The sequence below is a fragment of the Engraulis encrasicolus genome, chromosome 20 (genome assembly GCF_034702125.1).
Source record: "Engraulis encrasicolus isolate BLACKSEA-1 chromosome 20, IST_EnEncr_1.0, whole genome shotgun sequence".
NCBI lineage: Eukaryota > Metazoa > Chordata > Actinopteri > Clupeiformes > Engraulidae > Engraulis > Engraulis encrasicolus.
The window spans coordinates 12973711-12998406 of record NC_085876.1 but is presented as its reverse complement, the minus strand read 5'-3'; the positions used below and the strand labels follow the sequence as shown (position 1 = coordinate 12998406).

The 24696-nt window shown below is 41.4% G+C and overlaps 1 protein-coding gene across 1 annotated transcript; it reads left to right on the top strand.

Annotated features, from left to right (window-relative positions):
- Window positions 1-7177: 7177 nt before the first annotated feature.
- On the top strand, window positions 7178-23482 carry LOC134436807 (H-2 class I histocompatibility antigen, K-D alpha chain-like). The gene is made up of 6 exons (XM_063186155.1): window positions 7178-7357; window positions 19356-19622; window positions 22152-22427; window positions 22673-22948; window positions 23135-23224; window positions 23367-23482. The coding sequence occupies exons 1-6, from the start codon at window positions 7303-7305 to the stop codon at window positions 23480-23482; spliced, it is 1080 nt and encodes a 359-aa protein (XP_063042225.1). The 5' UTR covers window positions 7178-7302.
- Window positions 23483-24696: the final 1214 nt, after the last annotated feature.

The window sequence follows — 24696 nt, the reverse complement described above, 5'->3', positions numbered from 1 at the left end:
TTGTAATATCCGGTCATATATATATATAGGCCTAGTATTTATTTATTTGTGCATGGAAGTCCTTGTATTGTGCACAACCCTTCCAGGTGCAAGGCAGAAAAACTTGATCAATACGAAAAGTTCATTAAACATCGCACACTGGATACTTCTTTTGTATTTTTCCCCCTGAGCGAGCAACGCGTTTCGCACAGTGCGTCTTCAGATTATAGCTCTCATCCCTGTGCGTCTTCGGGAACCTGAAGACGCACCGGGCGAAGCGCGTTGAAGAGGGGGGGGAGAACAGTAGGGCCTAGGCCTACACAGTGTGTGGTGTTTAATGCACTTTTCGTATTTTGGTTTGTTTATGCAACTCCAGGTAGATATCAGTTGCTTGCAGTAGCCTAACTGTTGCAGTTGTCAGTGAAGCCACATTAGTTGTCCCCTTTTTTGGCTAGGCAGTGAGGAAATAGGCCTATTCGCGAGAAGTCTGTAGGCCTAACACTTTACATGGGACACCATATGTGTATGAAATAGCCTACTAAAGACATGTCAAGGCTATAACCTAGGCCTACAATTTGAAACGGTGATGACATTTAAAACCGAGTCAAACGGCCATAGACAGCATTGTAATGAAGGGTGTCGTAACGGCAGCTGGAAAGAGATGGAACTTTAATTGCACAACGACATTCTGGCTTCAAACTCGCCCTGGCCGCTTCCCTATTTAACTTTAGGACTAAAATTATTCAACCGTTTCCACAGCAACGACCAAACTAATCACAGTTCCTGCAGCAGTAAAGCCAGGACTGCAAGTGTGAGCGAAATCAGCACAACTGTAGGCCTATAAAGGAATAATAAGCAGTAACGGAAATACCGTGACCTGAAAAGTGCGCGGAATTGGGAGCCTTTTGTCGGTGAATTGCGCTGAAGCTAGCCTACATTGTGAACATGCTGGACGTTATCGCCAAATTACGATAGAAAGAGCAACCAATGTTATGTAATATTGCTAATTACCTCATCTACACAGTTGCTGCTACCCAAAAATATACGATGGCATAGGCCTACTTAAATAGTATGTGAAACACACCTGTGTTCCGTCTTTGGATGATGTGCAATGAATAAGACTTGTTAGCAGGCTTGTTAGCCGAAACGCGTTTGCTTTTTGGACATGGTGGTAATATAAATAAATAATGAGACGCAGTTTGTGAGTGCGGATTTCTTCTTCCTTAAGTTGACGTTTTTTATCTCGCACCCAAAAGCTTTTCGGTTTTCCAAGAAGTTGAGCGCGTCCTCTGCCAATACAATGAATAAGACACACAACACAAGCTATTTCACCCCTTTGTTTTATTTCAAGGTGGAGGAGGACACAGGTCAATTTGCATTTTGACATCCGAAATCTGAACTGTCATCCAAGGATTCAATCCCACAAATGCACTCTAGAGGCGTAATTCACTCTCAAACTCGGATGGTCTCCTAAAGGGGCGTTCACCTGACGTCAACGGGATACCGGAAAACAACGAGCCTGACTCATAGAGGTAGAAAATAGGCTCGTTTGCAACCACGCAGCAAAAGATTTGATCAAAACGTGATTTGCTTGGTCATAAAAAGGAGGGGATAACTGCGTCGCAACCAAGCTGGACACATCAGGACGACGAGATTTCAACAGCGGCAAAGAAGGTGGATCTATAGGTCTGTGGGTGGATCTACCTATTTTGACAGCGGGTGTACCAGGGCGCCCTCTCGTGGAATTAAATAATCATGGCGCTAATTCCATGACGTGCTTACCATCGTCGGCACATGCTTGTCAAAAGCGAGACTCTCTCTGCGTCTCAGAGAGAACTCGGGTGGTCTTGTGGTAGAGATACAGGTTACCACTCAGTGAATCATGGTACAAGTCTGTGATGATTTGGCTTCACTTCCATGTAATAATTCAGTTAATTAGTACTCACTTTAGGCTATTCATTTTGTGTTTTGGGACCAAAGTCGTCATTCAGATAGGACCGTTTTAAAATTACTTAACAGCGCCAACCCATGCTGCGAGGATTGAACCCAGGTGTTCAATATGTAGCTTTACCATGGCGCGCCAACCACAAAGGCCACTCTGTTTCGTGCACTTTCATACATAAAAGACAAGATAAGTCTCTCGCAACTGGTCTGTTTCCACATTAACCATCAGCAACTAAAGACTCCCCGTGTTTCGGTGCAGTTTCGAACCGGGGACCTCATGAATGGAAGTCAGGCGCGCAACCACTACTCTAACCGTCGAGCAGGTGGCCCGCGGAATAGTACTACTTTTGTAACCTACGGCATACACTCCTAACATGGCGAAGATGGAGCATCTGACGACAGGGTGGTTTGTTTCTCTTTTTTTCTGTTGTAAGTGGGTTGTGCGACCATACATATGGATGATACCACTCAGAGTATGCTGCATTTGTGCATGAAATGCATTTCAGCATGTAGAAAATGAAGCACGTTCAACTACACACACATGAATCACATGAGCTATAAACACCAATCACGGCAGATTCCTCACATCATGGAGGAGGTCTTCTTGCCCGGCAGTAGGTTTCTGCTACTGCGGAGTTGCTTGACAAAACTTTTGTTCCCGCGATGGTTCAACGCCATGTGACACGACTGCCGCGTAGAGGTCACTCCCTTCAACTGCGTCGTGAACGGCAAATTCTAACCATGATGCTTCACGCGGACACACTGAGCATGCTCGCTGCCTAGCAAATTTTCAACTTCGTCAAAATTACGCCATCACGAACGCCCTTAATAACACTAGAGAGGACCCCGCCCCCCTTTTACGGCAATCTGTAGCGGCCATTATCTGTAGGTAGATCAGAGAAATGGAAATTAACGGAGAACGAGGCTCACCTCTGTCAAAAATGGCTTAATCATGTAAAAGTGTCCATCAACACACTATACAAGGACAATAGTTGAAGTGTGTTGCTAACTATGTTCATAAAATATATTATTTGATTTTTAAATGTATTTTATCGACTCATATGATTTCAGTAGATATGTAGCCTGACATTTCAAATCTGGTCTTTGATTAAAGTGTTACTTTATATTTACACAGTTTTAGTTAATTTCTTGACAGGGGTGGGCGTGTTCTCCATTGACTTGCATTAAGCCCATACGACTTTGTTGCTGACGACCAACGTTGACGGAAGCACGTGAGCGAGAACTTGTTGTCACGATGTGGGTGTTATTAAATACAGCGCATTTAAAGTCGGCCACAAATATGAACGAGACGATGAGCTCGCACCGGTTTGCTCTACTAACACACCACGTGTGAGGAGTGGGGGGGCAGGCAGTGAGGAGGAGCTGAAGTGGGGACCTGCGCAAACTTGTGTAGAGGTGTGAGACAAGACCCATATACACACGTGAGTGAGTTGTTGACCAACCAGTTCATGGGCGCGTGACCTCGGAGGCAGTCCGTCGACGAGCGTTGAAGGGGATAAGCAACTGCAGAGGTTGCAAGATCTGACTGCAGCCGCATTCATCCCGCGATAGTTTTACACCATGTGACATGTCACCTCGTCAACGCAACGTCGACGAAATTTCGAAGTTTGACAGGAAATCTAACCGTCATCAGAGAGTGTTTATGGGTAGTACGAGAGAGGAATCTCGCAACTTTTTCCGGGTGGTACTGTCCACTAAGTGACGCCATCCAGACAGCGCAGAGGCTGTTGAAATGAATGGGATCCCATGGAGCTCAACCACGATGCTGCCATTGCTTTGGGAGAGAATTGGTATCATCGTTTCATTTTATTTTTCCAAAAGGCAGGATAGATTATCCTTTCAAACAGCAGTTAGTTTGAATGTTTAAACTTACTGGATCTTTGTAAAATACGTCTTTATTGTCAATATGACGTCACGAGTGGCTTCACACACTGCGTTTGGATTGGTCGGCTGGCTGCATTGCTGTGATCACGAAGGCCGTAAAGCAATTTTGTTAGCAAGATGCTAGCGGAGCCTGACTCATAAATGCCAAAGCTGTAGGAAATCAGAAGAACATAACTCCCATGTTATTGTACATTTCATTGAAATCCACATTGGTTTCACAGAACTTACAGTAATATTGTCAAGTTTCAGCAGACAGCGAGCACAATTGTCAGTTATTAGCGCCAGCCTTATGACCCCTGCTGTCTCGACAGCGCTCCCTAGGTGAACTGCAGGCACAGGTTTGAGGGCGAGATTCAACACTGTATGTAAACCCACTGTGCCGTCATGCAGCATTTTCCATCCAGGGTGCATTGCTGTCTAAATGAGCATGCATGCGTTGACACATCTTGAATGCACCTATTGCCTGAAAGTACCTACACTACCTACGGAAGTTGGGAAGCTCCAGCTGCCATTTCCCAGTGCTGTCGCAAATTGCTCTGTCCTCTCTAGTGTTATTTTCTACCTCTATGGCCTGACTTATCTCCTTCTTGTACCATCACTGGGTGAACTATGTGAAAAATTCCGCAACAGAGGATATGCAGGCGCCCTAGTGGATATCTGCCTAGAGCGCGTGCGTAATATTCAGCGCTCCGATTTGAGGTCGGAAGAGTTCTAAAAACACTTCACCTGTCACCTTAGTATCAACATACGGTCATATTTCGAATGACATGAAAAGCATTGTACAACGCCACTGGCACATTTTACAAAGTGACCCAAATATTGGCACCGCTTTTCAGGACCCACCGCGCAGTTGCTACAAAAGAGCACCGAGCCTGCGCGACAAATTGGTACGGTCACACCTACCTGCATCCACTCGACCGTCTTTTCCTTTCTCGATTCCACAAGGAAATTTCAAATGCTTCAGCTGTGCAGCATGCAACTTCATGCTCACAGATAAAGAATTTACGCACCCCAAGACAAGACATACACAGTCAAGGGTAGAATTACTTGTTTATCTACCTTTGTTGTTTATTTATTGACCTGTCTTTGTGGATTACTCTATGTTGGTAAAACGAAAAGACAACTAAAAACCAGAATCTTTGAACACAAGAGCTCAGAAGAGCTATGAATGTGATGTTGTCATGAATGTACTGTTGCATTACACAACTGTAAATATGTATACTATGTAATGCACTGAATTGTATATAGTGAATGTCTCCAACCAATGGATTACCTTGACAGGTGGACTGAATACACCACTGTCATTGGTTGGCAACAGTAGGGTGTGGTGATGGGTGTGGGTATTTAGGATTGTTTTTTTTGTTACTCTTGTTGCACACTGAAGAAGGCACACGCCGAAACGCGTCTGTGCAATAAAAACACTACTATGCAAGGTGCGGCCTCCTTCTTGAAACATTGAATTTGAAATTTGGGCCAGCACCCTCAGAGATTTAATAATTAAGAGTGACGCCTGCTCCAAGAAGAAAATTGACATGCCATAGACTACAACAACATTAACACAATGGCTATACAATATACTGCAACACTAACATTTGGAATTGATTAGGCCTACCATACTATATGGAGTTGTAGCCTAATGAAAGCCACAGGATATCTTACAGGAGATTTATATGTCAAAGGACGCCTGGGCATGGCCCTGTATGCTACTAGTCCATATCCTATATAGACTATATAGTCCATATTCCTCAAAAATGTATTACAAGAAGCTAACATTTCTCTGTTGCATCTAGGGGTGTAATATTGTACTAATACATTGTTCTTTGAATGGTCGCCTATGTAGGCCTACACTTATTTTTCTCTGTGTGGTGAGTTTAAACTCTCTGATGTATACGCCTCTTGTAGAGATGTCCCTCTTTTCCTGCCAACTGCCAGGACTTCTTCCAGGGCTGAATGGGCAAACTGGTCAGGCTCACAAGCAATTAAAAAAAATACGTATCTAAAAAGGAATAGGGCAAGACAAGCATGTAGAGTGGGGAAGAGTGATGAACGTCTCAAACGTAATGAACGTCTCAAACGTCCCTGACAGAAGAAAACTAACAAAGTGCAGCGAAAAATGTCTCACAACAGCACAACCAATTGTCATTTTGTTACTGGTTGTGGGGATTTGTTTGGTCTTGGTACAAATGTACCCACACAGTCCAGATTAGAAACATCATCTTAAAGTCACCCAATAACACTACTTTGGTGCAGCATCACAAGGGGAAATGACACAGCCTATGAGGACCATCAGCTACTGAATGGTATGATTCCAACAGTCTCACCCTCAACACAAAGACCATGGACTATGTAGATCCAAAGCCGATCCCACACCTCTCTGCTTAAAAGGTGAGTCTGTGAAGAAGGTGTCCAACATGAAGATTTTTTCCCTGAACCAATATACTAAGGACCTGTTTTGGGTGACTAACACATTTGCCGTAGTAACAAAAACTGCAACTGTGTACCAATTGTGACCAATAACAGGCAAATTGTTTCAGTCGTTCAGCTTCCGGAAATGCCCTGGGCTGTTGTATTGTTTGTTTTAGTTTTAGGTTCCTCTCTGTGTCTATGTTGTCCATGCCCCATAAGAATGGACCAATTGCAGGCTGATTATAACTTGATCCATGACCTTGGTCATCTTACAGTATCACATAGACCTCCCTTATACTGCACTGCAAAGCAAAAAGGCAGTAGGCGTGGAGGGTCAAACTGAGTAAAAGCACTCTAAAAAGGATCCTGTTGTCTAGGTCCAGTAGTTGCAGGTAGATTATTGGCATGTGGTAGTTTTGTTACTGTATAATGCCCATGATTGATGACGTCTTAACGTGGTTGCTATTCACTATAGTTGCCATCTCACCTCTACCAACTAGGAAACAGTTTAAGATACATGGCATGGCAAAACTCTTGGCAATCTTTATGGCCTCTTGGTTTGCATTCAGACAAGCACAATAAATAATAATTGTGCTGGAAAGAGCAAGCTGAGTAGGTTTGATAGGCGTATCATTCTGAGAAAATAACATGATAATAATGACCTGTCCAGAAAAAACAATACTTTTCTGGACAATGAATGAAGGATACAATTGTGTACAAGCAAAAAGGTTGATTGATTTTTACATATCCAGGATTTTTTCCAGACAGAGATGGCAACCCTAATGACAACAATTGTCCAAGCGATGTGTGCAGCAAAGCTACAAACAACCTAGTTAGTTTCAGTTTCGAAAAGTAAGCTGGAGCGGAAACCTCTGCCCTGAAACAAATTACGCGTGTGCGCTTCTAAAATCTCATTGGCTACTGTGCGCCTGATCTCAGCATATGATGCCACCATAAGGTACCTCGAGAAGACAAAATAGAAGTTAGTCGTTCACTGGATTCCGATTAAGCAGTGTCGCACTTCCGAGACATAAAACTGTGTAGCGTACAGCCACCTCAACGCGAAAGATGAAGATCGGGGTCCTATTTGGGACCCTTTGGTGTCTCCACGCTGCGTCCGCAGGTATGACAGCTTTTTTTGTGTTTTGGGCTTTGGGGCATTCTTTGGTGACCGGTTCTTTGCTATAGGACATTTGCAGGCTACCATCTGAACTTTTTTCACGAGTCCATGTCTTAAACTAGGCTACGAGGTTTTAGAGATGGTCACAGGTTCGTTTTTTTTTTAACCTAATTCCGTACACTGTGGAAGTGTGTCCGATTCCCTGAGCTTGCAATAGTAGGCCTTGAGCCAGAAGCCAAAAATTGACCTCTCGCAATCGAACGGGTGGGCAAGTTCTAATCTGTTTTTTTGACTTCTTGGACATCTCAAGTTAACAGTTTGGCATGATAACCATTGCAAACAGGTAGCTTTTTGGTAGTTATCATGTGTTGAAATGGTGGACCAGTAAAATGGAAATGTGAAAAATCGGTATTGTGGTTCTTTGTTATTATGTAGTTTGTTGACCACACAGGGTGCTTAAATGACCCCAGGGATGCTTTCCCTTCTATCAGGACCCTACAGGAGTTGTTAGACCACACTAATATGCTAATAGAATCACCTCAGCAATATGTGAATGTCAAAATGTGATAAAATATGAAATCCGTTCTTATTTTTATTAAGCTTATTATTATTACATTTCCCCCAGCAGTAAAACAAAAACAAAAAACATAATGAACAAACACATACGGTCCGTGTATATTTTCGTTCATTCATTATTCTATTTCGGATATCACACGAGAAAGGAATAAGGACTTGTTTATGATGATTTACGCTTGAATATCACTTGTGAAATGGAACCAAGCGCCATATTTTGATATTTTGTAGGTACTGAAAATGAAACGTTGAATCTTAGAAAAGAGAGAAAAGCAATAAAGAAAAACGTCCTTCTGAATTGCGTCTTTTGTTTATTCAGAATTCGGGTGACCTGAGAGTAAATCCTGGAAGGCTGGTTGAGCCTTCATTACATGGTTTCTTTGGAGGCAAACGGACTTTGCAGGCATTGTTGATGCAATATTCAGAACGTTGCTACACTTCAAAGATGTGGTCGATCTGTGATGACTGTGCGAGGAATTTGTGTCATGAGATGGTTGCGTAGGCTATCCATATCAAGCAAGCGCCACAAGCATACGCCCCACCGCCATTGAGTAGGGCGTCCCAGAGGGGGAAGAATGATTTACTGTCTATATTTTGACTTAAACTTATCAACCAATTTAACCTTCGCAACGACATTTCATGTGCTTAGGCCTGGTCTTAAGACTTGATTGTATTTGGCCATATAGCCTATTATAGCGTTCTAATCCAAGCAGCTGTGCGACCAGGAGAGATATCTTCGATGGGAAGGGGTAGACCAACTGTCATTGAGAACATTGGCAGTTCTTACGATCAGCATCAGTTTCCCAGTTCATCTCCAGCCTTTAGGTGTATACCCGGACATATTGCTTTCCAACAATATCACTAATGTTCCAAATACACCAAAGTGAAATGTGTATTCAACATGCGTAAAACTTGGTATGGAGAGCGCGCGCTTCAGCTCATTACACTTGCCAGAATACGCAACAGTTTGCGTGAGAACACTGCTTTGGACCGTTTGCTCCCTAATGCATATTACTACATGTGAAAGGGTATAATAGGTTATTGATTCCAGAGACTTTAGCCTTTATTTAGGCTATAAAGTTGAGTCCATAACATAAAGGGAACTTCACCTCTATTTTATAAGGCGGACGCACGCTCCAATACAGGCCTAACCATCACGCGTGCTGCGCATAGGCCTACTAGCCTGTACATCGCAAAAATGTTTTTCATCATTCTATTATTTTTCTGTTGTGTCTCTGGCTCCAGCTACTGTTCTGTGTGTCGTTTGGTAGCTAGACCTTTTCTGATGCGTTTCAGACGGCAAACTTTCCTTCCGGGTAAACAGAGGGGGAGGGGTCAGTCAAATGAAATTCAATAAACGAATAGCCAAATATCACAAATTGAACAACAATCAACATTTTTGTCATTTTTTATAATGCTACTGTATTATGGTATGAGGAAACACATTCAGAAGAGAAAATACAGCCATTTCTGCTTGTATTGCTTTAATCAAAACAAGAAGTTGCACCCTTTTTTGAATTTCATATTTCATTCCAAAATAGAATAATGAATGAACGAAAAAGTACACGGACCACATACTAACATGTGATAACCATACTGTACATTAACATGGCATGATAACCATTGCAAACAGGTAGTTAGTGAATGATCATGCATTGAAATGGTGGACCAGTAAAACGGAAATGTGAAAACTGTATTGTTTTTGTTATTATGCAGTTTGTTGACCACACAGGGTGCCTACATTTCCTCAGGGATGCTTTCCATTCAATCAAGACCCTAAAGAGGTTGTTAGACCATACCAATTGACCTAATATAATCACCAAAGCAATATGTGATTGACAAAATGTGATAAAAATGACAACATATGAAATCTTTTTTTCTTAACTTTTCCTGCAACATTATTTCAGTCCTCAGGATCTGACTCAGTCTAGTAAATATCTGTAAATATGTCACCATGATTATCCTCTTCATGCTGATATACACATGTTTGAAGTTTTCAGAGGGTTGTGCAGCATTTCCAGCTACTTCTCAGACATTGGCAATCCAGCAGTTTACATTGATGGCTGTACTTGCAAGACATCAGTTGTAACACTGCCTCAGGGGCTGAATATCCCCACATCCACTGTATAGTGAGATGGACATTTTCATCGTTGGCCCAGACATGGTCAAGTCGGCTTGGGATTTGTGGATGCTGCTGAAGACTGATAGTTGGCACACATAGTTTGCATGAGGAGGTAGTCCTCACACTACTACTACTACTACTACTACTACTAGTCCTCACATGGTGGAAATTGGCTTGATTCACACTCTCCATGCTGAGTGCAGAAAAGCTGGTAGCGGGCTGTATTTATGTTCTACGCATTTGTCGATGCTATGTAAAGTTGGCACCTAAATGCTTCAGGAATAGGTCCATGGACAGTTCCCAGTCCGGTCCCAGCTCATGAAAAAACTGTTTGAAAGAGCTCTGAACTCATCGTGAGCTTTAAGGCTGAGCTTTCCACGACCTGCACATCCTTTTGTGTTTTTATGATTATTTTTGTATTTACTTTTCTACTGTAGCCCTAGCCTCTTCCCCCTTACATTAGAAAAATAGTATTTCAAGTAAAGATACTGTATACCCTATCACATAACCTCATGGCTTGGTGGTACTCACACTGGGTACAAAGTAGTTCAAGAAAACCATCATGTGGTGTACTCCGACTGTCATGTGGTGTACCCCGGCCGCCTTTAACGCCATAACGCAGTCCCTCTATTATAACAGATATTGTCATTATTTGGTGTCATTATTGTCACCAAAATGGTAATAGAGCTTGGTAAGTCCCGCCCCTTAGTTCCGCATTTCACGGGACCTAAGCTGACCATCTAACAACATGGTAGAGAGTAATTATCTTCCAATCTCAGTCATTACATGCGCTGGGCAATGTTAGCAATGTTCTTATAATGTAGTTCAGCGTTTTCAGCCAAGAGTGAATTGGCCTGTCGCCAGGCCCATTTCCAGTAAGAGGCTATCAGGGGTGGAAAGAATACTAAAACATGTAATTAAGTAAAAGTAAAATTACATCTTTAAAAATCTACTTAAGTAAAAGAAAAAAAAATACTTAATAAAAATGTGATTTGAGTAAAAGTTACCTTCAGTTTGCTTTTATATCGCTTTCCTTCAATAGCACCCTTCGTGACCTCTAGCTATCTCTGCACAAGTCATCTTCCAATAACCTGGCGATCGTGACAACAAAATTCTGTGTGTGCTGGTGTGGCAAAGTTGCAGGGCTAGGGTCAGCCCATTCATACAACAGCCCATTACTCTGAACTTAAAGGAACAGATCACCATTTTTTGATTTTCACATATTTTCAGTATTTCCCAGCGTTGTTCATGAATAACATTTAACATAACATAACGTGCCTACCATGTTCTTCTCTGTGTTTTCAGTAGCCTACTTAGATTTATTGGATCAGAATTATTAGCATAGCTTAGCATAATCACTGAAAGTAACTGGTATCTTTAGCATCAAGCCACAAGTGATCACTGGACCGAATTAAATTGCTGTTTTACACTCTGGTGAATGTTACATTCATTTTAAAGTGGTTTAGAAGTACATTTGATGGTGTTTTATTTTGTACCATAGACTTGCATTACTATGCCTAATTTGGGTATACTGTCAAACGGGGCAATGCAAACACATAGACGAAAATTATATGCACATTCATGAATTTTGCTTGGAAAATACTGCAATTATGTGAAAATCAAAAAAGGGTGGTCTGTTCCTTTAAGGGTCTGGATTTCATTGCGTTTGGGTCGTGGGCCTTAAATTGCAAAGACTGGGAAGCCTACCAAAGGAAATAGTTTGGTGGATTTCATTTAATTGCCAGTTGTGAGATTAAATTCATGAATAATTTTGTTAATAAACAATCATTCTTGTATATATTTTAAAACAACTGTTTTCAGGCTGCGCTGGTACTCCCTCAGCTTGAGTCCTTGGTGTGTGCTCTACTATTCCCAGCCAGTTACTTGCAACTCTATTGTGTACCGTCTGTGGGCTGTCGGACTAATGGTATGGGGCCGGCGGGCCCTAGATAGTCATCCAATAGATTAGTCCAAAATATATAATTTATGTTAAATGGTAAAAACACACAATTTCCCTTCATGTCTGACAGATTTTCCCCTTTATTTCAATTTTGCCTACCTCAGAATTTACTCAGACCTCAAGGTAGATTCAAATGTAAGTAAAATACTTTGGCCAAACTGTAATTTGGGTAGAAGTAAAATCACCTATTTTAATAACTACTTTGGACTCAGTTACTCATCAAAGTACTCAATTACAATAATTTGAGTTAATGTAATTAGTTGCTTTCCATCCCTGGAGGCTATGGAACTTTTGTATGAGGCTTGTCAGTATACTGTACTTAAGTACTACTTATTACTACTTAAGTGTTTTTGGGAAACTCAGCCGAAGACAATATTATAAGAGTTACCAGCAGGGACAGCCAGATGAAGGTAGATAACTGAGCAGAAGGAGACAAATGCAAGCAGACTCATGCTGTCCACTGCATCTGTCAGGCACAGACACACAGCCAATGCCACACCAACACACATGCACATTATGTGTTTTCTCTGGGTTTCTGGTAATGTGTTGTCTGGCGGCAAACGGCAGACTATATCGTCTAGCAGTTCGAAAAGAACGTGCAAGGCAGCATGGGTACTCCCAGGCTAGGTAATGTGTGGAATGATCAAAATTTTAGAATAGCATAACATGTGAATCTAGAAACCATCACTTATTTTCACATAGTAAATGTACTTTCATTACCAGACACTGAAGCAGCAACTGTAAGGGAATGCAACTCATCATTTTTTTATTCTTAATAATGTAATCGTGAAACATGTAGGCTTAATCTGTTATTCCCCATTACTGGCCTGCTCTCTGGACTCGGAAGGCTTTGAAGGTGAGGTGATCCCTCACCCCTCCTACTTTAAGTGCAGAGCGGGTCAGTCTGTTGATTTGGGACTTTATTTTTACTATTTCCAAACACAAGTGATTGCATCATTGGCATGCACAGATCTAGGAACGGACTTGGTGGTTCTAAAGCAACAGCCCCTTTGCCGTACTGGACGAAAAAATGCCTTTTTTTAAGTTCCTTTTTTTCTTTTTTTGTCACAATGTGGTCCATATTGGCATGATCATCTATGGTAACGATTCTTGAGATCAAAAGCATGTGACAATTCACCTTGATCTAACATAGCATAATAGAAGGTTTTGTAAAGAACTGTTAGAAATTTAATTTGCAATACAATTAAGTTATGTTTTCAGGGGACCTAGTGAAGGTGAGGTCTGTTGTGAAGGTGTCCACCTTCAATATAGGCCTAACTGCAGGGGGAAATCCTGGTTTGTGTTCATAGTACAGCCCTTTATAAAAATTGAAGTGGCCCTCGAATGAAAACGGCTCCCCACTCCTGCTCTGGCAAGGCAACTGGAAGTTCCACATGCCCCCGCCCCCACCTTGAGCACCTGCCCCCCAAAATGTCTTTGCATGCCACTGGATTGTATAGTGTAGTACACTCTCAACAACAGCATGGTAAAAAAAGTGACTTTATCCTTAGTCTATGTAAAGAGTGCAGTCTCTGCTTCATCCAATAGGTGTTTGTCTACATATCAAATTTGGGTGTGTATGTAAAATAGCTCACATTTAAGTACATTACACTTTGTGTGGATAATGAAACACAACTTTCAAGAAAACTTGTAATACAAAACCCACCTGTATTGTAATGTAGATGATAAACTGGGAAAATTGTTGTATTTTTGTACCCAATCTACCAGTATTCTCTCACTAATTTTTTAATGAAAAAGTCAGTGAAAATGGGGGTCTGAACTAAATTAAGTGGGCAATATGTGTAACATGCCCTTTAAACTATCTAAGAATTTTGTAGAACAACTTTTCCTATAAATATATTTACCTCACTGTCATTTGTATTTTCAATTTATCAAGATATTAGCAAATTAGCGTAGGCGTTTTTAGTGTAAAATGGTTCAAATATGTTCAAATATGAAATGCATGATAAATATCATAAAGCTACTGTTCTGCAATGGTTATCATACCAATTCATAAACTAGACATATATATCAATATTAAAATACCAACAAGACTTTGCCCACCCTTTCGATTGCGATCGGCGGTCTGGCTCATGGACTATAGGGCCTGCAATAACATATTTCCACAACCAAGAGACAGCCACAGACGTTCTAGGCCTGTGGATCTGAGTGAGATATTTATAAATAAAGATGAAGACGGCCTATATGCCTAGGGCTACAGTTAAAACTATAAAAGATAAACACATTTCTAAAAAATATATATGCACCCAGAGAGTGCAGACCTCGCACATAGGAAGCTGTTTGATAGAACATTTGACTGTGTTCTGCCTTGTTTTGTGGAGTTAACTGGAATGTCAAAATTTGCCTGCTATCCCGCAATGGTTAAGAATATATTTTTTTAAATCCTCGATCCGGATTACCAAAATGTAATCACTTCCTTTTGTAATTTCCAGCAAATCCATAAGTCATAACTTTTTGAGTTATCCTGCTGACAGACAGACAGACAAACAAACCTACGCCACCGAAAACACAAGTAGGCCTAATAACTAATTCACTCTGAGAGTGCAGTCCTCCGCCAAGGAGACTGTTTGATAGAACATCTGACTGTGTTACACCCTATTTTTTATTTAAGCCTTTGTGCCTTCTTTTTGTGGAGTTAGAAAATGTAATGTGTAAAATTCCGCCTTGTCCGCAATTCAATTTGCGGTCACTAACCTAATGGGCGTCTACATTTCTAGACTAGCAATGGTGAAAAATCTTTTCTTTTAAAATCTGGTTGCGGATCACCACCAGATTTAAATCACATTTTTTATCTGATAATATTTATTGATTGTAGTTGTACTGAGGTAAAAAAAAAGAAAAAAGATTTCTCGGTTCCGATCAATCCCCCTTCTAAATGTCCCCCCTCCTAAAACATTCCAAGTGGGAACCACTATTCAATTAATCCACAGGAAATCCGTAGAACAAACATAGAAGGAGTAGAACAAAACAAAACAATATCATGACAATAAATAAAAGCAATACATACATAGATATCATCAGATAAAATGACTAAGTAAAATAAATACATGGATGAAATTGCACTTCCACTATTATTAGTAGTCTATTTTAACTATTATAAGGGAAAAGCATGCTAATAAAACAAACATGCAATTTACAGACACGTTCACCTGTGATTCCACAGGCTGGAATACCGTGTCAAAGATCAACCCTGGGCTAGGCAAAATAGAAATTAAGTCATTTTGTGATTTAGATGCCCTGCACAAAAATGTATACATCACGTTGCGTAACACAAGGGGATCCATGCACAAAGTACATGGGTCAAAGGTCATATACAGTAATAAGATGGAGGAAGTCGGGAATGATTTAGCCTTTTTGATGCTCTTTCAAAGCAGTTGCTCTCAATGTAGTCTGTTCCCCTGTGAAAAGGCTTGTCTGCAATAGTTTCCTACGGTATGAGCCATGTCCACCAGGGCGGGATGACAATAGCCAGCATTGCATGGTGTTCTTTAAGTGTGAGGCTTTGGTTCCGCAGAGGTCGAGAAAATGAATCATACAAGTGTAGGCCTAACCGAGGTCATACTGCGCAGTCTACCACTTGGGGCTTGGACTCGCGACCTTTCAGTTCATTCTCCAGTTCAGCATGGGAGGCACAGTACAATACCACTGAGGTAAAAAGGCCAAGACCGATAGCTCAGTGCTACTGTATCTGTATGAGGCCTCAGTAGAGAGGTTTCCTACCACCACCAAACTCTGCTAGTTGGCATCTGTTACACACTTAAACAGGCGTATATTAATTTATTATTATTTCATTTTTTTATGTATCTCTTGATTATGACAAGAAAGTGAAGAATGGGATAGGTAATGTGTGGGGGAGAGAGATGGGGAAGGACTGGGATATGACCCAGGCTAGACTCAACAGCCCATTTGTAGTATTAAGTCACTTAGCAGCACGCACCACATCGTCATCATGAGTTAAAGATGTTAGTGATGAAATTGAGAAGGTTGGGGCAGAGCTCTGGTTATACTCTCCCCCTACCACATGGCAGTGTCGGGAATTGAACTGGCAACCCTCAGACAATAAGCCGGATTCCTCCCTAACCACATAGGAAGGGGTTGTGAAGCTTGTGTTTTTCTATGAATTGTTGGCAACTTAAACACTAGTAAATACTGATACCAATTTGTATCTTTTACTTTGTAAATGCCCACTTAAACATCTGGACAGAGCTGCAACCAATCAGACCATTGATTTCTATGCATATCATTTGTTATTCATTATTTCCATATTTTCTCAGAACAGGAAAAACTGAGAAGAGACAGATCAGCCAGACTGACCTCAATGTGAAATTCAATGTAGCGTCACAGGTTGTGTGGGCAGACAAATGACAGAAATGGCAAATAATATATTCTCTTGATCTTAACCTTGAACTATCAGAGAAATTAGTAACATTTGAGTTTCCTGATATTATTGGCATTACTACTAGTAGGATTACAACTTTTGATTTGTGCTTAAGGTTATGACTTTAGAATGTCAAGGCATAAACATTAAAGTATGCCATCTACTCACAATGACACAAATTATATACGGTACCTAAATTACATACATTATTTCAGCATCTACATATACTCACCAGGATTAAAATTAACAGATTTCAGGATAGCCAAACTCAGTACAACCAAATTTAGGCTGGGGTGTGGGAGGGGTGGGTTGGAGTTGAATCCTATGTCCCATGAGTGTGCATATTGTAAGGCCAGCATGCAAACAGGCTTTGGGATTTGGGGAAGTGAATATCCAGGGCTATCCCTCGCCCTCCATAAGACTGAGGTACGTTGAGCAACTGCCCTGCACTGCTCCTTAGGGCTGCTCTGTTATGTCGGGTTAGGCATACATTATATTGTGCTTTTGTGTGTGCCCTGTGTGTCACAAGGACAGAAATGGGACTTAAACTGACATCGGGGATCTCTGGTTTTACTCCAATCAGCTTTTCATGGAAATAACCTCTAGATGGAGCTAGAGTACACTGTGTAGAATAGACTGTGTTGTAGAATATTATTGTCGGGGGCTTTCCAACCACAGACCTGTGTTTCCAATTCTCTCAAATTACAACCCTTTCTATTTCAACTGATGGTATTACATTAAATAGGTTTAGATCAGATGGCAAACCCTCATATCTTTCCTCAGAATCAATCCAATAATTGTTTCAGGGTTTTTTTTTCCTTCCCAAAGGAAATGAGTTTGACATTAAATTCCTACCAAGATCAGCTCCAGTGGGGGCTCTTCCCTCTGGTTTAGATTGCTAAAATTGTAAATTGATTGCCCAAGTCATTCTGGTTTAATAAAAATATCAACACATCAGTTGATGAGATGTGTTTGGTTTCAGTTTCTATTATTAAGGCTAAGCGGTGACTTCTGCTAGGAAACACAATATGCATGAGCGTTTCCAAAATGCCATTGGCTGCCGCGTGTGTTAGGGGACGTGCACTGTGCATATGAAATTGGGATAGTCTATCATGGTCAGTTGGGGAGATGTCAAGGGAACGGCATTGTCAGATCAGAGGAGAAGACTATTTGTGAACAAGTCCTGATCAAAAAAATAAATGAAGATTGCTGTGCTGTTCGCGCTCTTTCGTTATGCGCGTCTTGTGTCCGGTGGTAAGTTGGGCCTAGTTTAAGACCTATGTGGTTTAATACTGAGCATTTCTGAGGAAATGATCCCAGTTGAGATGTAATCCAACAGCTGGAAAAGTCTGCGTCAAAATGTTTTTTTTTTTTTACGGTTTCGATATTATTATTTGTTGTTATTATTGTTACTATTTAGGTCTACTCTGCGAAACATTGAAGTACACTCCTATATGACCACCTCTTATTGTGACAAAAGAGTGGTTTTATTTGATGTTTTTAATGGACTTTGTCTACTGTAAGGTTTTAAATTAAACAACATATAATCACTTTGTGGTTGAAATATAAGAATTTCAACACTGCAACAAAGCTAAATGGCTCTCTTTTGAGTCTGTGTATATGTGGGTAATATAGTGAAGAAGAAAAAAACATTTTCAGCCCAAAAAACACCACACCAGCAGTGGCTTGGAAACAATGAGGAATGTCAACTAATGGAGAATTCAGTTTACTGTTTTGAGTAATGCAATGCAATGCAATGCAAATGCAAAATAACATGATTACCCCCCCTCCATTACCCAATGAATTACCCAATTAACTTGTTTGTTTGTTTTAAGTAATGCCATTGCGCTCTAGTCACTATTATATAGCAAGGCTGTCTCAGTTTAGTGCATCACTCAATTTCATCTCACTCCAGAAAAAAAGGCTGATGCGTCACGTTATGTTGCAAATCAAACAAATTTGCACTTAGGAGGTAGAAAGCATGATTTTACAAAAGAAAGAAACCAAGTCATGTATATGAATTAAAATTGGGAATGAAAATGATCAACTTTACAAAGCATCATTATGCATTATTCTTGGGTTTATGTTTATTGTTGGTTTTTGCTTTCTTTTTCTTTTTGCCCACTTAACCAATAGGCCTAGAGAGAGAGAGAGAGAGAGAGAGAGAGAGAGAGAGAGAGAGAGAGAGAGAGAGAGAGAGAGAGAGAGAGAGAGAGAGAGAGAGAGAGAGAGAGAGAGACTTAATGCTTACCTATGGTGATCTTGTGGCAGCCATTTATCCCATTCCTTACCCCCATTACAATGATCTCTTCTTCAGAAACCCCTGTGTTTGCGTAAATGGCAGAGTGTATGACTACCGGTATTCTCTTTTAATATAACATTCAAATATAGTACTGTAAATCCTAACATAATAGGTTCTGACTGCCAGAGGTTATAGTTAGTCCATAAAGCCCCAAAACCAGGTAGTGCATAAAACTGCTTGCATCATGATAATCTGAGGCCTTCAAAATATAATCAGTTCATGTACCTGTTATAGAGCGTTAGCACAAGATTTGGTGCCAAGGCAATCTGTGCACCCATTCAATGTTATGGCAGAATCAAAAAGTAAACCATATTTGAACGTCATCAAAGTATCTAGTATGCACCATGTTTGGGAATGTAGAAAATGTATCCCATCTTGATGTTGTATCATTTATTATAATAACAGTGATATTATCAATTTTTGTTCCATTTGGAAATGGCTTCCTGTTTGAGATGTTTGTGTTAGTCAAGACATCCGCCCCTCTCCCTCCACACAGCAAGTGGTGGCTTCTCAATATGTAGAACCATATTGACTGAAAAGAGTGTATTGAGTTTGACCTTGTTGTGAATTTATGCTTTCAGAGTCATATTGAACACTCCCTTGTCTTTCTGTTGACTCTTGACTTTTTTTTCATTCTTCCATTAGCAATGCATTCCTTGAAGTACTTCTACACTGCCTCCTCTGGGATTCCGAGCTTTCCAGACTTTGTTGCTGTTGGAATGGTGGATGAAGTCCAGTTCATTCACTACGATGGCGAAAGTCAGCAACCTGTCTTTAAACAGGACTGGATGAAGGCTGTGAATGCCGATGATCCTCAGTATCTCCAGGAAGAGACGCAGGGTCTACAGAGTAACCAACAACTTTTCAAAGCCAATATCGACATAGTGAAGGAGCGATTCAATCAGACAGCAGGTAGGTCTAATACAGCCTTGAAACTGCGTCAAATTTGATTGGTCAGTGAACTGTTAAGTATGTGGAAAGAACAGTGGTGTATATTCAGCTTGCTAATCTTTATTTATTATTAATTTGTTCTTATGTTGTTTGATTTGTGTGTGATAATAAACAGCCGTTGGGTCTTTCTCAAAACCTAGGCCAGTGTCCTTCCAAGTGGATCAGCCTAATTAGTAACATCCAGTGATTGGATACTCTTTGGTGAACTCTACAGAATATCCAAGCACTGGGTTTGACTAATAAAGAGTATCCAATCACTGGGTGTGACTAATTAGGCTGATACACCTTGAGAAAGACCCAGAGTCATCAGTGTGTCATGTGACTCAGGTGTAAAGCAGAGGGGGGTGGAGCCTCAGCATGTGAAGAGCCAGTTGGACTAAGTAGCATATTAGACATGTATACGTGTCATCACTCCTCCTGACTCAGTAGCATATTAGACATGTATACGTGTCTATGATCAGGACTCCTCACCTGCACCATACAGCTGCACACACACACACACACACACACACACACACACACACACACACACACACACACACACACAGACACACGCACACACACACACACACACACCATTGCCCCACTCTGCTCCCCGTCTTACAGCCATTAGCACCCAAACCAGCAACAGCAGCAGCATCCCATCACATTTATATTAGTTCTTAATACCCTCCACCCAACTCCACCCCTGACCCTCATCACTGCCCTCCCCCCCCCCCCCCCCCCAACACACCACTGGTACCCCCAGCACACCTCACCAGCACTAGTCATCACACACACACACACACACACTGCCCTCATCCCTGTTCCCCCAGCCCACCTCACCTCATCCCTCCTGCATCACTAGTCGTCCCTCTCAGGCTGAGGCTGCTGTAGTGAGATGGAGGACTGGGGCCATCTCATCTCATCTGATGTGAATGAATGGGGATCATTAGGGGCCAGAGTGGAAACACACACCACACACTCACCTCTGATACTCTACAATGCAGGAAGGGAGAACAGGCAGGCAGACAGAGTGTGACACACACAGACAGACAGATGAACTGCAGGATGGACAGCCCAATGTAGAGTCATTGGAATGGACAGAATGCAGCACAGACAGACCTACAGATGGACAGACAGCTAATAAAGCACATAGAGACAGAATGAAGGACATTCAGGCAGACAGAGACTGAAACACAGATAGAGAGAAACACTGACACAGTCAAATAGATAATATGAAGCACAGAGAGACAGACAGAAAGAATGAAGCACATACAGACAGACAGACATACAGGCAGACAGACATACAGCCAGACAGAGTCATCAGTGTGTCATGTGACTCGGGAGTAGAGTAGAGAAGGGGTGGAGCCTCAGCATGTGAAGTCGGACTCAGTAGCATATTAGACATGTATACGTGTCTATGATCAGGACTCCTCACCTGCACCATACAGCTGCACACTGGACAGAGGTGCACACACACACACACACACACACACACACACACACACACACACACACACACACACCATTGCCCCACTCTGCTCAAATCTCCTCGTCTGACAGCCATCAGCACCCAAACCAGCAGCAGCAGCAGCATCCCATTCCATCTCATCTCTATTAGTCCTTAATACCCTCCACCCAACTCCACCCGGGCCATCCGTGTGCCTCAGGTGTAGAGGAGAGGGAGGGGCAGAGCCTCATCATGTGAAGACACAACTGGGGACTCAGGACTCCTCACCTGCCACATAGACAAGCACATGCATGCACACACACTCACACACATACACACACACAGCATTTCTCTACATAAGCAGCTCAAATTGCCACGTGTTACCCCCATTAGCACCCAAACTAGCAGCATCATCCCATCCCATCACATCACTATTAGTCCTTAATACCCTCCACCCAACTCCACCCCTGACCCTCATCACTGACCTCCCCAACACACCACTGGTACCCCCAGCACACCTCACCAGCACTAGTCATCACACACACACACACACACACACACACACACACACACACACACACACACACACACACACACACACACACACACACACACACACACACACACACACACACAGCCTTCATAACTGTTACTAATAAACACCCACCCCTGACCCTCAGCACTGCCCTGCCCAACACACCATTGTTACCCCCAGCACACCTCACCACCTCTAATCATCACACACACACACACACACACACACACTGGACTCATCTCCGCCCTTCCCAATCACAGCTCTGTTATTCCCAGAATGGTTGTCAGAGTGGTGCCCAGTGCTGTCTTGAATTGAAATGACATTATCAAAGAAGATGTAATACTATACTTTATATAGAAACTATATACTGTACTTGTACATTCTACATAACAGCCTCTATCCACCTCTTACTGTACATACCTTGTATACTGTGTACGCAGTGAATCACTTGTTGGAAAAAATAGCACCCTCTACATCTGATATGGTCTTTCTTAATTAATCCTTCTGTCTGTCCTCCCTTTAGGTGTGCACACACTCCAGAACATGTATGGCTGCCAGTGGGATGATGAGACCCAGGCTGTAGATGGATATGATCAGTGGAGTTATGATGGAGAAAACTTTGTTACTCTTGATCTGAAGAACCTGCGCTACATTGCCACAACACAGAGTCATATCACCTCAAATAGTTGGAATAGTAATGAGGGCATGCTTGCCCTCTACAAACATTACTTCACACAGGAGTGCATCGAGTGGCTGAAGAAGTATGTCCAGTACGGGAGCAGCACTCTGGGGAGGAAAGGTACCAAAGCACACAACACTCACATTTGTCACCATTTGTCTTTATATTCCTATTAAATGTATGGTGTGTAATTATAACCTTTCAAATCATTTCCAGATAATGGATTGTATGTACAAATGTACATCATGTATTTTATTTTTAGATATTTGTGACGTCTGGACCAACATGACACTTTTCATAATCAATGTAGTCATAATTCTTTCTCATTGTCTTACATCTGTTGTTCTTTCCACTGTGTCCCCCAGCGGCTCCCGAGGTCAGCTTTCTCCAGAAGGGCCCTGAAGTGGCGTGCCATGCCACAGGCTTCTACCCTGACTCAGTGATGATCGCCTGGAAGAAGAACGGAGTGGAGATGGATGATGACGTTGATGTGGGGGAGACCCTGCCCAACGAGGATGGAACCTTCCAGAAGAGATCCGTGCTCACCATCTCACCTAAGGAGAAGGCCACGTACTCCTGCGAGGTCACACACAAGAGCAGAGCGGAGCCCATTGTCATGGTCTTGGAAGAGAGTGAAGAAGGTGTGTAATGACTTGAAAGATGTGTTTACGCTTTAATCCTATTCACTGATTTATGATGTTTTTTGTCTTTTTAAAATTGAGGTAGGCCTAATCCATTTTCAAATTATTTCGAAGGTCTTTTCAAAGACTTTCAAGGTGGTTCTCTATGTTTGTGGTATCAAGTTAATGACATGCCTCTTATTGCAGGTAACAACCTTCCTGTCATCATTGGCTGTGTGGTTGCAGTTGCCATCCTTGTCGGTGTGGTTGTTGCAGTTGTGATGATGAAGAAGAAGGGTGAGGGTGGCCTTTCATTTGTTGGCTTTTACCATGCAGCTCTAGCATCTAATTAAGATCTCTTGATATTTTATTGTAAATTAAATAAGTCAATAAAAGGCATTCTATTACACTCTGAATTGTCTTCCTCTTGTGTTTTCAGGTTATACCAAGGCATCTCGTGAGTACCTATTTGGAGATTTTCTTACTACTTCTTTTGTATTTAGGATTGCAAAAGTGAGAGTAGATTCACTCACTGGAAAAGACACAGAGATCTAGCAAAAAGTTTTTTTAATTTTTGGTAGCAGAGCAGACATTCTTATAATGGAGTACTAGCCCCTTAAGACATGGCATTGTAAATAAGCTGTTATCAGAATGGCAATGACCAAGTCGTAATGTATTACTAAAGGCCCACTAAATGTCTATTACAGCGTGCCTTAGGAGGTACGGCGTGCATTAAGGGGCTACAGGGACTACAGGGATAATAACTCTCAAAATATTAGTCATAATAACTATGATTTTTTTTGTACAGAGTCTGATACTAGTTCTGACAAGTCCTAGGAGAATCATCTGTCCGATCTCCAGCGGAATGGTAAAATGGTAAATACTCATTATTTATTGTTACCATGAAACATTTACCCTGGCACATATACTACATTTAGCCTTGTTGATTAAAATGTGGGCTTTGCTTGAGTGTTTTGTTCACTTAACTTTGTTGGTCTAATATCTGAATAATGATGTATTTTCAGAGAGGCCGTCACAGTTAAGAATGAAGATCACCTGGCAGACATAGATTTTTGATCCATTCAAATCAAAATCAGATTTTTCCCATTCAGTTTTTACACATTTGCGTCTCTATCATCTTTCTTCTTTGTATAATTATAACAAGCTCTTTAAAACTGCTCAATTTGGGTCAAACAATTCATGTTAAATTTCAAAACGAGTACAAATGTTCATTGCTCTGCTCAAGTTAGGAATTGCTTATTGTAATGCATTTGACAGAAAAAAAACATGTTTCATTTATCTATGGTTCTCTACAGTCTTGCTTTTTAGACTTAACTTACTCAGAGCTTGTTTGTAAATATGTTGAAATGATCTTTGTCAAAATTGAAGGATATATATATGACAGGTATAGGTCTGATCATTGTAAGGTAAAATTAGGTCAGATAATTATTTTTGTGTCCCAATCATTCTAACATTGAAATTCTGAATCTGTAGAATTTGGGAAGTCATGTCTCTCAATAAAATATGGTGGAGGGAAGGCTGTACTTGTATCGTGTGTAAATTCATCGTAATGCTTTCAACCTTTGCAACCTTTTTGTTTTTTATTTTACTTTGGAACATGCCTTGGCGCATTGATACACAAGTAGTGAGAGTTCTAATATACAATCAATGTACACAAGTGTCATGCGGTCAGAGAACTGGGACTTCTTCATAGGTGTGCATACATAGGGAACAGATCACGATGGGAAATTCCACTCTGCCATGGTATA

What these genes read in the sequence shown, in the direction of transcription:
- LOC134436807 (XM_063186155.1), top strand. Translation starts at nt 7,303, where the DNA reads ATGAAGATCGGGGTCCTATTTGGGACCCTTTGGTGTCTCCACGCTGCG. An exon ending in GCGATTCAATCAGACAGCAG is followed by an intron (nt 19,623 to 22,151) that starts GTAGGTCTAATA and finishes TCCTCCCTTTAG; the next exon opens with GTGTGCACACACTCCAGAAC. An exon ending in TGTGATGATGAAGAAGAAGG is followed by an intron (nt 23,225 to 23,366) that starts GTGAGGGTGGCC and finishes TTGTGTTTTCAG; the next exon opens with GTTATACCAAGGCATCTCGT.